The sequence below is a fragment of the Telmatherina bonti genome (genome assembly GCF_933228915.1).
Source record: "Telmatherina bonti genome assembly, chromosome: 20".
NCBI classification, from domain to species: Eukaryota; Metazoa; Chordata; class Actinopteri; order Atheriniformes; family Telmatherinidae; genus Telmatherina; species Telmatherina bonti.
In genome coordinates this window covers 15,766,793-15,779,808 of record NC_136618.1, presented here as the reverse complement: position 1 = coordinate 15,779,808, position 13,016 = coordinate 15,766,793, and the positions used below count along the sequence as shown (strand labels likewise).

General features: G+C 35.8%; 1 protein-coding gene across 1 annotated transcript in view; it reads right to left on the bottom strand.

Annotated features, from left to right (window-relative positions):
• Nucleotides 1–6,193: 6,193 nt before the first annotated feature.
• jph1a (junctophilin 1a) overlaps nt 6,194–13,016 on the bottom strand; it is a 35,063-nt gene continuing 28,240 nt past the window's right edge. Inside the window, exons 5-7 of the mRNA XM_079259771.1 lie at nt 10,461–11,194; nt 8,767–8,863; nt 6,194–8,584 (exon numbers count right to left, since the gene is read on the bottom strand). Of these exons, the coding sequence (XP_079115897.1) occupies nt 8,783–8,863; nt 10,461–11,194 (815 nt within the window). The 3' untranslated portion in view covers nt 6,194–8,584; nt 8,767–8,782. The remainder of the gene's footprint in view (nt 8,585–8,766; nt 8,864–10,460; nt 11,195–13,016) is intronic.

Here is a 13,016-nt window from a genome sequence, read left to right as displayed (position 1 = left end):
GGCAGTCTGCTTTGATGTCTCTCTGATACAACCCACCCGGCTGCAGCTGCTCTCAGCTCTATTTTGGGGAAGCTGCTGTGGGCCCTAAGAACAGGGCTTCCTTAACACACACATAAACACAAAGTACATGCAAGTACTCTTGTCCTGACAAGCGATATCAGCATTCCCTTTGACAAATCCGTTCCATACTTTCTCAGACCACTCGGTCTAGTGTCTAGAGTCATGGAGGAATTAAAAAGCGAAACAACTCCAGATGAACAATAAGACATAACATATCAATTGTTTATTGTGAGCAAAAATCTTGGACAAAATTCAGTTACAGTGAGTAAAAGAACTAAGTGGACCTTATCCACCAATAATTCTTTAAGCAACCTTTAGTGGGAATAAACAGACGTATCTGTCTGACATGATATTGTTGCAGAAGAATTTTGGTCCACTTTTCTTTACAGCATTACTTCAGTTATTCAAAGTTGCCAGGTATTTTTTTATTCATATTGCTTACAGTCCCATCACTGCATTTCAGTCAGTTTATTGTTCAGACTGACTGAGTGACTGGAACACCTTGATTCTTTTCTTTTTCACTTAATCTGATTTGCTGCTGTCCTTGGGATTATTATCATGTGGCACGACACAGTTTTAACCAAGCTTTAGTTGTTTGACTGAATGTCTGACATTTAACTCAAGAATACTGTCATGCAAAGTGTCCAGGTCCCATGGCTGCAAAAAAGCCCAAATTATCAGCCCTCCACTACTGTGCTTTCCAGTTGATATGATGTATTTGTGCTGATATTTTATTTTATTTTATTTTATTTTATTTTATTTTACTAAACGTGGCTCCATGCATTTTGGTAAAAAAATGCCATGTTTGATCTAATCTACCAAAATGATATAATTTCAAATTCTTCTTGTTTGTTCAGATACAATATTGCAAACCTTATCTGTGCTCCCATTTTTAGAGAGAAGAAGCCCTCTACTGGTAATCAGGATCAGTCTTTTATAATTGTACTGTCTCAAATATTAACCTTGAACATGATAACTGAGGCTTGTAGACTCTCAAATGTATCTTTTAGGCTTTTTTCAATATTTTTTCTGAACATTGTATGGTCTGACTATGGCGTGATCCACTCATGTGAAAACTGACTACTGTCTTACATGTGTTTGAATTGTGAACATCTTTTTAACTACACAGTCATGGGCTGTTATCTGGAAATTGCCTTATAATCATTGGCAGGTGCAACAATTACTTTTCCAATATTAGTGTTTACACCCACCTGAATTTTCTAGAGCAGCAAAATACCAGAACCGCTTCATTTATAGAGGTGCACAAAATTGCTAATAATCAGACTTGAGGCTTCGTTAAGGCTTGATTACATTGATTTTCCTCTTTATATTTCCTTATGTAAAACCAGTTGACAGAAGGTGTTCCTTTTTGTTTTTCACTTGGACACATATAACTTGCCTGAAAAGGGACTGGTCCGCCTTTGTGCTTATAAAATGTTTGCGTGCCATCCTTGTAATTTAAAAGTGCAATGTAAGACATGATTTTACAATTTTAAATGCTTTGTAAATCATTTATAATAACTATATAAATATTATTATGCCATGGGTAGCCCTTCCTTTAATCAGCATTCCTTATTTACAACTTTTTAATACCACCAGTCACAATGCCATCAAATCGGTCAAATGTCACCTTATCGGTTCATTCCAGAACAAGACGTTATGGAAGCCCTGAATAAAAACCAGGTCAGAATATAGTCAATATATAAAGCAATGGGGGAGGAATGTCTTAAGGCATTTGTCATTTGAAAAGAAGGAAAGGATTGTCAGGATGAATTTGAGGCTACTGTTTCATTTGCCTGTGGCTATTCGGGGTGCCCTACAGTTCTCATGTTGGTCTTAAATTCATAAACCTCTGCTGAAAGACAATGACATGAGATTATCCACTGTTATGGATAATAAAAACACTTTTTTGTATTTTTGTCAAAAACATTGTACATTGTACAGCCCAAATCTATTGCCATATTACTTAAATTGCTGAAAAATGAACTATGCATGATGTAAGAAATATATAATTCTTATATATAATTCTAAATCTAATATATAATTAATTTTAGTTGGGCACCATAACATTGCACATGCACTCGGTATAGTGAGATATGCCCTTATTTGTCCACTTGATTGGAGTCACATTATTTGTATTATTTAAAAATCAGACAACCAGGATCATAGTAAAATACTAAAAACCTTTATGTTTTTGGAACATTGATATATTTATATATATATATATGTATATTTGTTACAACCATGACAGGAATAGGCTAGCACAGTCAACTCATGATAACTGCTCCCTGCCAAGTAATTAGCTTTTAAACTTCTTTCAAGCACAGAATGAATAAATGTGCATATCACCAGGAAAGTTTAATCTTACTGTGATCCAGCCCTCACAATGAAGACAGTTAAGTGAATGTGACAACCATTTACTTTCAATAGCTTGAGGCTAATGCAATACTTTGAGGTCTTGTTTGTTTGAACTGTAATGACTCAACATGCAGATTCCCATTAGGAAAAAAAACCTTGCCTATAACTCTCATATAATTAAACAGGACTTGGAAAGTGTTGGGCTTGAATGGCACGTATTTGAATTGTGCCGATCTTGTTAGTGTTACGATAAACAACACAAGAACAACTGTACTGCAACATATGACATGACAGGGCAGTACCTTCTGTTTGAATGATAAGACACAGATAATAGCTTGCTTTTAATGACAGAGTGATGAGTTTGTTTTATAACAGAGATTTGTTTCTGTTTGTGTAACTGATGATATGATGCTAAGCTAGGCTAGCTATGCAAGGCACGGAAAGGGGATCTGCTTAATACTGATGTCTTAGCAACAGTTTTGAAAAACGCTGGCCACTGATATCCCCTCACTGCTTACAAGCCTTAATCCAATTTTAGAAGCATAACCAACTTGCGTTTTACCCAGAAGGTGGAGGCTTAATCTCAGAAAGAGAAGTTAAATATACTCATGATAAACACTTGTTTTCACACGAGTAAATATAAGGTAGCCATAAGTTGGTTACATGTCCAAGTCAGTCCTCACACAGCAGAAAAAAAGTGTTCTCGTGCCTAAGTTCATTTATTTCTAAAACTAACATGTGACTTAACAGACTCGTACACATTTATAATAAGTGCAGGGATGTAATTAATGGTTTAATGCTGATCGTGACGTGCTAAAAGAGCAATTAAAAAGCAAAATCCTTTAAATGATCTTCCATATTTATTTGACTATAAGAAAACTGTCCTTAAGCAAAGGAAATGACAGAAAATTCACAGCACATTTGTGTGTGAGAATGATTTTGCATGGAAAGGTTTGTGCTTGAAAGTGTTATTAGTATAACACGCTGTGCGTTTTATCTCAAAATCCACTGGTTTACTGTCAATAAATTGACAGTTTATTATGGATGTTTATCATTGTTTTTTATAGAGCATTTTGTGATGGTTTATATTCAAGTTAGGTATAATTTATAATATGAATATAGAAAAGTAATTCTAAGTATTGGTGGAAACAATCGTAAAGACAAACAGGAGTTTAATGCCTCTTTCAATGATTGTTAATAGTGACACTATTTATTGCCAAGGTATCTTTTTCATATCCAAAGTCTTTCAATTAAGGTTTTATTATCACTGATAAGAAAACAGTTGTGTAAAAATGAAACAGTTGCCATCATTTTGTATTGAAAACAGTATCCAGACTTGCAAGAGACATTTATTATAACATATATGAGAGCAGGGGTGCTCAGCTCCGTCCCTCAAGGGCCACAATCCTGCTGGTTTTCCATGTCTCCATGCTCCAATACACCTGACTCAAACTAATCACTCATTGTGCAGAACCTTATTGACTGTTGAATCCATTTAATGTAAGACAGGTGTGTTGAAACAGGGATGCAGAGAAAACCTGCTGTACAGCCACCGACGAGGACTGACTTTGGACACCCCTGTATTAGAGAGAGGATTTTATAGATTATAGAGGTAAAGATAATTGAAAATAAAGGACTTTCCATGTTGACTAAAATATGAAAAGCTGAAAATCAAATTACTCGTATTTTAGCAGAGAATTAAAATATACACACAGATTAAGACTTTGCAAGTTTATTTATGGACATATAAGTCAATTTGTAAAGCATTCATTGTAATTATCTTTGTATCTTCTGCTCTTGAAAGAAAGAATTCTGTTCGGCATTTAATTTAGTTTAATCCTATAGCTCTAAATTAAACTTACTTTTTGATGTAAAAATAAATATGGCTTGACAAATTCCATAAATTGGGTGATAAATTGATCAGGTCAAAAGAGAAACAATTTACGTTTCCTTGATATGCCAGGATCTGCTATGTTGTTGTGGCACACAGTCCTCCTGCTCACTCACATTGACTTGCTTTCAATATAAACTGAATGTGAGAAATTTTGTTCAAGAATCTACTTAGAAGTAAGAGTTGTATCCGTCACTGCCAATTTTTAAAGAGACCATAAGAAGGTAGGATACACTTAAAAAGGTCTGGTTTATATTTGTCCAAGTCGACTGGTGCAACCAAATCTTGTTCAGCTTGCTGCACCTTATTAGAATAGTAACAGATATTCTATACTATCACTGACAAGTTCATCTTCCCACAGGGGTTTTAAGAGCTCTCCAGATTAGTCCTTTGAGATCCAAAGAGTTGGATCAGTCATTTAGAAAGCCTGTGACTCATTAAAAATCATTCAGACTCACTAAAACTGAAAAACAAGAGTACTGCCTGCAGGTTTTGTGATGAAATTCCCCAGAGTCAAGGCTGAGGGCACAACAAATGCATGATATGGTGTTGCTCATTCCAGGCAGGTGCCGCTGTTGGTGTAACATGACACTAATCCTAGCCCTATCAGCGGTGGAAACAGCACAAACTGACCAGAGACGAACTGGGGCACTTGCATGCACTTGCACCACTAATGTGAGACCCCAATTGAGATGCTTTGATTCTACGCCTGTTCTTTTCCCCCCGGATCTCATTATGAGAAGGTGAAGACGAGGCCACCATTGGCTTGGTGATGCACACAAGACTGGAGTCTAAAACATAACTTTAGATCCATCTGTACATTTTACACCTACATTTTTTTTTCTTTCTGTCTGTTTGATTTATACTATTTATAGCATGCAAATATTCAGGAAATCTCTATTTCACTTAGAAGTGTTAATTTCAAGCAAGAGTAGCATAAAATCTATGATACCATTTTAAACTGATATATGAAAGAAACTTCTTTGTAACCCAAAGGAATGTGATGATCTTATAACTTCCAAGTAAAACTTAAGGCCTTGACTGGTTAACCCTAGAAAACTATCCTAGCATGTGTTGCTAGTCAAAATCAGTGTAGCATGGCGGAAAATCTCCCAACCTTTAGTGTTCTAGGGTTAAGGTGATAGCCTGTAGTCGCTCTTAGGACTTCTGATGCCACTTTCAAAGATTTTTTTTACTTAAAAGTTTCTGTCTCAACAATCAGTGGCCACAAGCTCTTCTAACAGCCATGCAGCCCCCTGAAAAGGAAAATAACAGATTTCCTCAATACAGGATAAGGCTATTGGAGGATAGGAAGGCATTCCACAGGTTCCCATATTTGTCAAACATTACTACACAACTGAGTGTACAACTGGATGGTTTCCAAATATAAACTTAAAATCTACAAGTTTTTTCCCTGGTTTTGTGCATGTTTTTGTTGACCTCTGTTTAAAAATTGCATACCTATAAGGAAGTGAGTATACTTTTGCAACCACGAGGTCTATTTGAATTCTTTTGGAGTCATAGTAAGGGGAACACTTGTAAAATTTACTAAGATTTAAAGTGACTGTGAAGAATAAATGAAGATGGCACATAACACATAAAAAATGTAAGACTTACCTAAAAAGAAAAGCACTTTCAGGATAGTTATGAACATTTTTCTGGAACAATGCACCTCTAAATGTCTATGAAATCATTGTACTAATAGTGAAGCTTAACTCTACAAAGGCCAGTTCAGATAAAGTGAAGCAAGTTTTTAGTAGTTCAAGCAATGTCCCCAAAATATACATTTTGGATTATTTTTGCACCATCTGGTCTCCAAGTCCCCAAACTGGAGAACCTCATATTAAAAAACGCTCAAAATATCAGAAGAAAGCATAATTTTGTTTAACAAGGCATATTATCTTTATTGTTATACACATACCTCATCTCCACAGACTTTGCACAAATCAGTGGGGTAACAAATCTCCCTCAGTTCCTTGTTATTTCCTATATTCCTCAAACAAGTACATCTGCCTATGACATCCCCAAATGGTACATACAGTATGACCAATTAGAAATAAAGTATTTTTTTCCACTGTCAAACATCATCATATGTGCATTACATTACCAATTACAAACAAGTTATATTCATTGTCAAAATACAGGTGTGCAAATTGTTAGAAAAATACCAACTCATACCAGATTCTGGATTGTGCTCTGTAAAAATCCTTACAAATAGTATATAATAATCTATATATAAATGTCTCCAACATGCAATGTTGCATTTCAAAAAAATATCTCATAAACGGTTCTGTTAAACCCTCTAAATCGCCAGTCTTCACCTTTTTTTATTGTCTATACAATATTTGGAGTAAATTTCAGTAATTCGTTTTCCAGTAGTGGACAGTTTGCGAACATCAAACTGGCGGCTAAATTGTCTAAATGTAATGCGCTGCTCGCCTTTTTTTTCCTTTTTTTTAAGTCGACAATATAATCAAGCTTCAAAAACAGAAATGTGGCAAAAGAAAAAAAATATAGACATAATTAAGCCCTTTTCATGATCACCAATGTTCATAAACACATCAGTTGTACAATGAATAAATAATTAATCTTGGTAAAGGTGGCAGTAAATGTCCACCGTATAAATAATCACTGAAAGTTAAAGAAACTCATGCCGTAACTGCAACAGAAACTAAAAGCAGCTAGGATGAGGTGACTTAAAAGTATGATTCAGGTGATGACAACAGATAGAATATCCTTCACACAACAGAGTTAAGACAAGGATGGCATCTCTTTCCTTACCTCCCCCCCTCCCCCCTTCCTCATCTCTTTTGAGGTAAACAGTAGCACTGTTAAAGACTTCTAAAGGCATCTCTCCTTCTCCCTGGAGCCACATTCCCCATGGTCTCAACCTGAATAAACTTCCACTGTCCACAAGATCCAGTCTCATACGCATGCAAACACTGCTGGGCCTTCTCAAGCAGCTCTGTGGACAGCGGTTTTGCATCTTTGTGGTGTAGCGAAACAGAAAAAGTGAAGAATGGAGTGAAGAAATTCAAGCCAAAGGGTGTTAGGCATGTACAATAAAACAATTTTCCTTCTGATTCCGAAATAACATAAGACATTTAATACTTCACTCTCACAGAGCCACCTGACTTTTAAAGTACGAACCAAGTTTCTCGTCACAACGCCAATTAATGCCTTCTCTCGAACAGGCTAATAAAACTATGCAAGTCTGAAAAAGGAAAAACAGAGAAAGGGATCTTTAGAATAGCAGAACACACTTTTTTGGCAAAATATATTATAAGCTTTTGAAAAATAAAACATATTGCACTTTCAGTAACATGGATGTGTAATGTCAAATTACAGCTCAGTTGTTAGATATGAGTAATATTGAAATAAAAAGGGAAAATACGTTTATTTACTCATTCTGTGAAGAGATTTCTATGATCTTATGATTGCAAGTAATCAACATTCAGAGAACAATAATGAACAAAAAGCTACATTAGAACAACAAACAAACGAAAACAAAAATGTTAAAACTGTACCATGCACGGGGAGTGTTTCAAAGCAGTGTATCCTGGATTACAATGAACGGAGCTTGAGAAAGTTGCACTGATGTTTGGGTTAACAGAGTAAGACTGGCTAGTGACCGTGCTAGCACTGACTGCAGGCAACGGTTGTGCCTAGTTTCCTCTTGCAAGAGCGGTGTAAACCCCCTCAAAAAACCCCTCCAAACACCCGAGCCCCAAGCCCTCCCATGTCCCCTCCCTCCTTCCAGGGCTGGGCTCACATCTCTTTATCAAAACGTCAGATGGCAAAATAGAAAGGCAGCTGTTTGCTCCCGTCATCTAAAAGTGCATCTCCACACTCCTCCAGCAAGGTCCTTCAGCCCACTGCTATCTCTGCCAAGGCAGTGGAAGTGGGCTACAGAGACCTGTGCTTGTATCAGCACATGTGTGGGTTTCAACAACTTCTTTTTATTTTTCAGACTGTATACGTTTAGTTGCATTTTTAAACCTTTTTTTTTTTTTTTTTCTTTATTCTTATTTTTTTGTTTCAATGTCACAAGACATGACATTTCACTTTAGCTTTCAGAGAAGCCAAAGGAGTGCTAATTCACAGGGCTGGCCATTAAAGAAGGCCAATGACAGGTTGGTAGTAGTGATGCCTTCCTCCCGATCCTCTTCGGTGTCATGCTGATTCCTAAACACCTCCGGCCACCCCCGTGTCTCACTGGCGCCATTTTCACTTTTCAAGGCCGGTGATGCAACTGTACCAGTTGCCATGGTTTCACTGTAATGTAGAACAGTGTGGTTTTAATTGGCTCCTTCTCACATTTCAGACATACATTGTGACATACCAGACACAGAAACCACTGATAAATTAGAATAAAAAACAAATAAAAAAAAGAAAGACACATTGAATTAGCTGGATAGCAAATAAGAAACTATAAAATGAGATTTAAATGGACTTACCTGGGAAACATCATCATCATGTCAGAAAATGGACAAATATAATTGCAAGGCCAATATTCAACAGCATTACCATAGCAACAAGAATTGAGTTGGGACCCTGCCAAACAAACAATAAAATAAAAAAAAACATAAAACATAACATTAAAGATCAGATATCACATCACAGTCATGTAGCAGAGCATCAAAAGTTGTGTATTGCCAGTGTAAAAAAAATCAAATGACATTTAAATTAATGCAAAAAAAAAAGGCATTAATGTTATACATCACATAAAAAATAACATCTCATCAAGAGTTGTTAAGAGGAAAAAAAATATCACTCATTACATATACATATCGCTTTAATATTAAGCTAGCCAACTAACCTTGGCACAAAAAGTTAGACCTTTTGTGTTTGCTTGATTATTTCTCCATTTTAATATCAGTTGATATTGTATTATTCACTGTTGGAAAGCCTGATTAGTCACCTTTACAATTAAGTGTCAATTTACAAGCTTTGTATTTCTGTGGAACAAACAACGCAACTAATCAAGTGCTAGTACCCCCAAAAATGTGGCAAGATCCCCTGTAAAATATCCAGAACATGTTCGCTCCACAGAAGCAAAGTCCATGCAAGTATACCTTGTTGTAAAAGAAACTAATCATGCTATCCAACAATGCCTACTATGACAACAATTTGGCCCCAAAAGAGGAGACATAATCGACCAAACACAAATTTTCTTGTTTTTCTTTTTGCTAAGTTTAGATACCTTAGCAAAGCTTCAGACTAAAAACTGGTGAACAGTCTAACCTAAAAAAAAAATTGGTTTAGAACACTATATTAAACCAAGAAAAATCATTTTTAATTTAAATTTTATGTGTTAATGTTCCCTGTGTCCTATCTTTGTATGAGGCTAAGTTAATCTACTGATTAGCTGTATAAATGACTGATTACTGCTTACTGGTCAGTAGCTAATCAGCTGCCTATTAGCTTAGTAGGAACATTAAAGGGAAAAACAACTTTAAGCACAATTTTAATGCATGTTGGCCTTGATCTTACAAACATGAGGAATTCAACAGGAGGAATAAAACACCACCAGAAGGTGGTGGTGAGGAGCGCTAATTTGCCAATTTACTGGTGCTGGTGCCAATTTACTATGCAGTTGCTGTTTAACTAGTGTGGGATGCTTAAAGTCATTTAGTGACTTCCTTTACTGAGAAAAATGATGGCTCAGTTATCTAGGAAGAGACCTATCCTATCAGAAGATGAAAGTAACTTCTCAGAGCATATAAGTATATGTGAGAGGATAAGCTGCATAATAAAGCATAACAGAACTACTACATTTCATTATAGTAGGGTGGAAGTCTCACGTTGTTGCATTTTCCATTCAAACTTACAAACACTTTTTGGTTTTGATGATGGTGTGATATAAATTTAGTCATCTGCATCAGTTTTTGGAGGTCACTCAGCGGTCTAATCACATTCATTCCAACTATTTGCATTTGATTGAGCTTGAGAGCAGAAGGACAACCTGGTTGTGTGTGTTGAGGAGTTAATTAGATAACAATTGTCATTATTCACACTTGTAAAGATAAATGTATGCCAATTACAAGCCACTTTAGAGAAAGTTTAAGGTAGCTGATTGAAAAGACAGCATTAACAGATTTAAACCACAAATCATGTATGTCTTTGTAGGTATGAGTTCACTGACTCTTACCGTCTCTTCTGTGCTGTCTGCAATCTCCATGCTGGCTTTCTTTGTGTCTGCGAGGCTCTTTGGCTTTAGGGAATCCTGCTTCCTGAGTTTTGGGTCGCTCTTGCTCTCCCGTATGGAGGCTGGCTTAGGAGTGGGGGTGGGCGTGCTAATGGACTTATGTTGTGGGGGCATACGTGCCAGGGCCAGGGCACTTGGCTCTTCTTCCACATCCTCAGGTTCTGGAGGCGGAGGACCCCTCGTAGGGGATTTGACGTAGTAACTGTGGTACTCACTGTGAAGCTGGCCATTGACTGGAATTGTAGGAGGCTGTGGTGGAGGTGCAGACGCTGGGGCAGCTTGCTGAACTTTAGAAGGTTTAGGTGGAGCCTCTATGTATGCATGAGAACTTTTGGGACCATCAGGGACGGAAACCCTCTCTTCTTTACTCAGCTTCCTGCTCGACCGCTCATCCTTGCTGGCCTTGTAACTTAACTTCTCTTCTTTGCTCTTCTTGCGAGATGGTTTTTCCTCTTTGCTGGTTTGGCGGGTGATGCTGTTGGGAATCAAACCTGGCTTCTTGCTGGGTTCAGGTGAGGGGGGAGGCGTAGCTGCAGGACTGGCCACGGGAGAATGGGGAGGAGTGGTGCCTTTGCGGTAGAAATGCGGAGAATCCTTTGGGGACTCTTCTTTCTTTTCAACAGGAACCTCTTTAATCTCCACAGGTTCCTTCAGCTGTTGTCTTATGTAATCAGGTCCTAAGATGTGAGAGACAGAGATAACACACATTAGCATTGTAGATAATAGCACTGCAGCTAATCATAAGCACTTTCACAGTCCCAATTTGTGTCATAACAATTAACTCAAAGAGAAAGGAATTAGAATAAAACTCCAACTCTGAAATGCCAAAGTATCTGATACTGATAAAACTTTCTTTTTTAAATCAGTTCTATGCATCCAACCAAAATACATACATACCCTGAAGTGTATATTTGGTTGGAAAATAGGTTAATCTCAACCAATCTTTGATCGGTTTGTAAAATGGGTTAATCTTAGAGATCAGTCTAAAGGGTTTTAGACATGTCTCATACAATATTATCCATGTCCCCTATTAAGCTATGTTTGCACACAATAATTCAATAATCACTTACTAGAACAATTACTCAAATATGAAATTCAGAGCGGACGAGGCATATCTGCATGGAGGGTCTCATTGTGGAATCTTTGGGGCCTTGGTACTCATAAGCCCCAAGTATTTTTCAGCTGCATGGCATTCCTAATTTGCTGCATAACCCACATAAGCAATAAGACCCACTACAAAGAGACAGAGAGGCATCTAAACATCTGTGGGATTAAACATATCTGCCAAGCTTAATTTCACACCATAGCACAATAAGAGTTAGGGCTCCATGGGCAGGCTGGAGTAATTTACCTCTGTTTGGGGACAGATTCCTGCAAGTGATTCCAGGCATTTTCTGAATGGTTCTGGACACTTAAATGACCCCAAGTCCCACACTCAGGGCGGAGATTAAAATATATATATATATATATATATATATATATATATATATATATATATATATATATATATATATATATATATATATATATATATATATATATATATATATATATATATATATATATACATATATATATATATATATATACATATATATATATATATATATATATATATATATATACATATACATATATACATATACATATATACATATATATATATGTATATATATATATACATATATATATATATACATATATATATATATATATACATATACATATATACATATACATATATACATATATATATGTATATATGTATATATACATATATATAAATATATATATTTATAAATATATAATATATATAATAAATAAATATATATATATATATATATATATATATACATATTAATATATATATATATATATATATATATATATATATATATATATATATATATATATATATATATATATATATATATATATATATATATATATATATATATATATATATAACGATCATTTATTTATATCAACCCAACTTTAGCACTCAGGATATATTATTATAAGAATTGTGTGGTTATTTTGCAGATATTTGAGCATGTGTAGAGCATTCCGCCTCTTGACAAGTGAGAGATTTATTAGATGTACTCAACCAAGGAATCTTGCCAGGTCAGCTGGAACATACTGAGACTCAGTTACCCAAATGGCTGTGGTGTTTCTTTCATCCGAACATTGATCAACTAGGCTGAGACTGGCGCTTTCTAAAGAGGGATATTAAAGTAGGACATGGTCCAACTTATGACTTAAAATACAAATACTCCAAGGAAAAATTAAATAATGTCAGATTTGACATTTTGAAAGATATTTCTGTCATTTAAATAATGTACTGACATATTTTTTTTCACAGAATTTTGTTGTAATACAATTCTCCTACCATGACTGTTGAATCTTTAAGGTTATTAGAATACAAGCTTTTGTTTAAGCTGCAGGTTGCCAGTTCTGCTCATGTTAATCCACTGCACATTTTCTGCTCCACTGCACTCT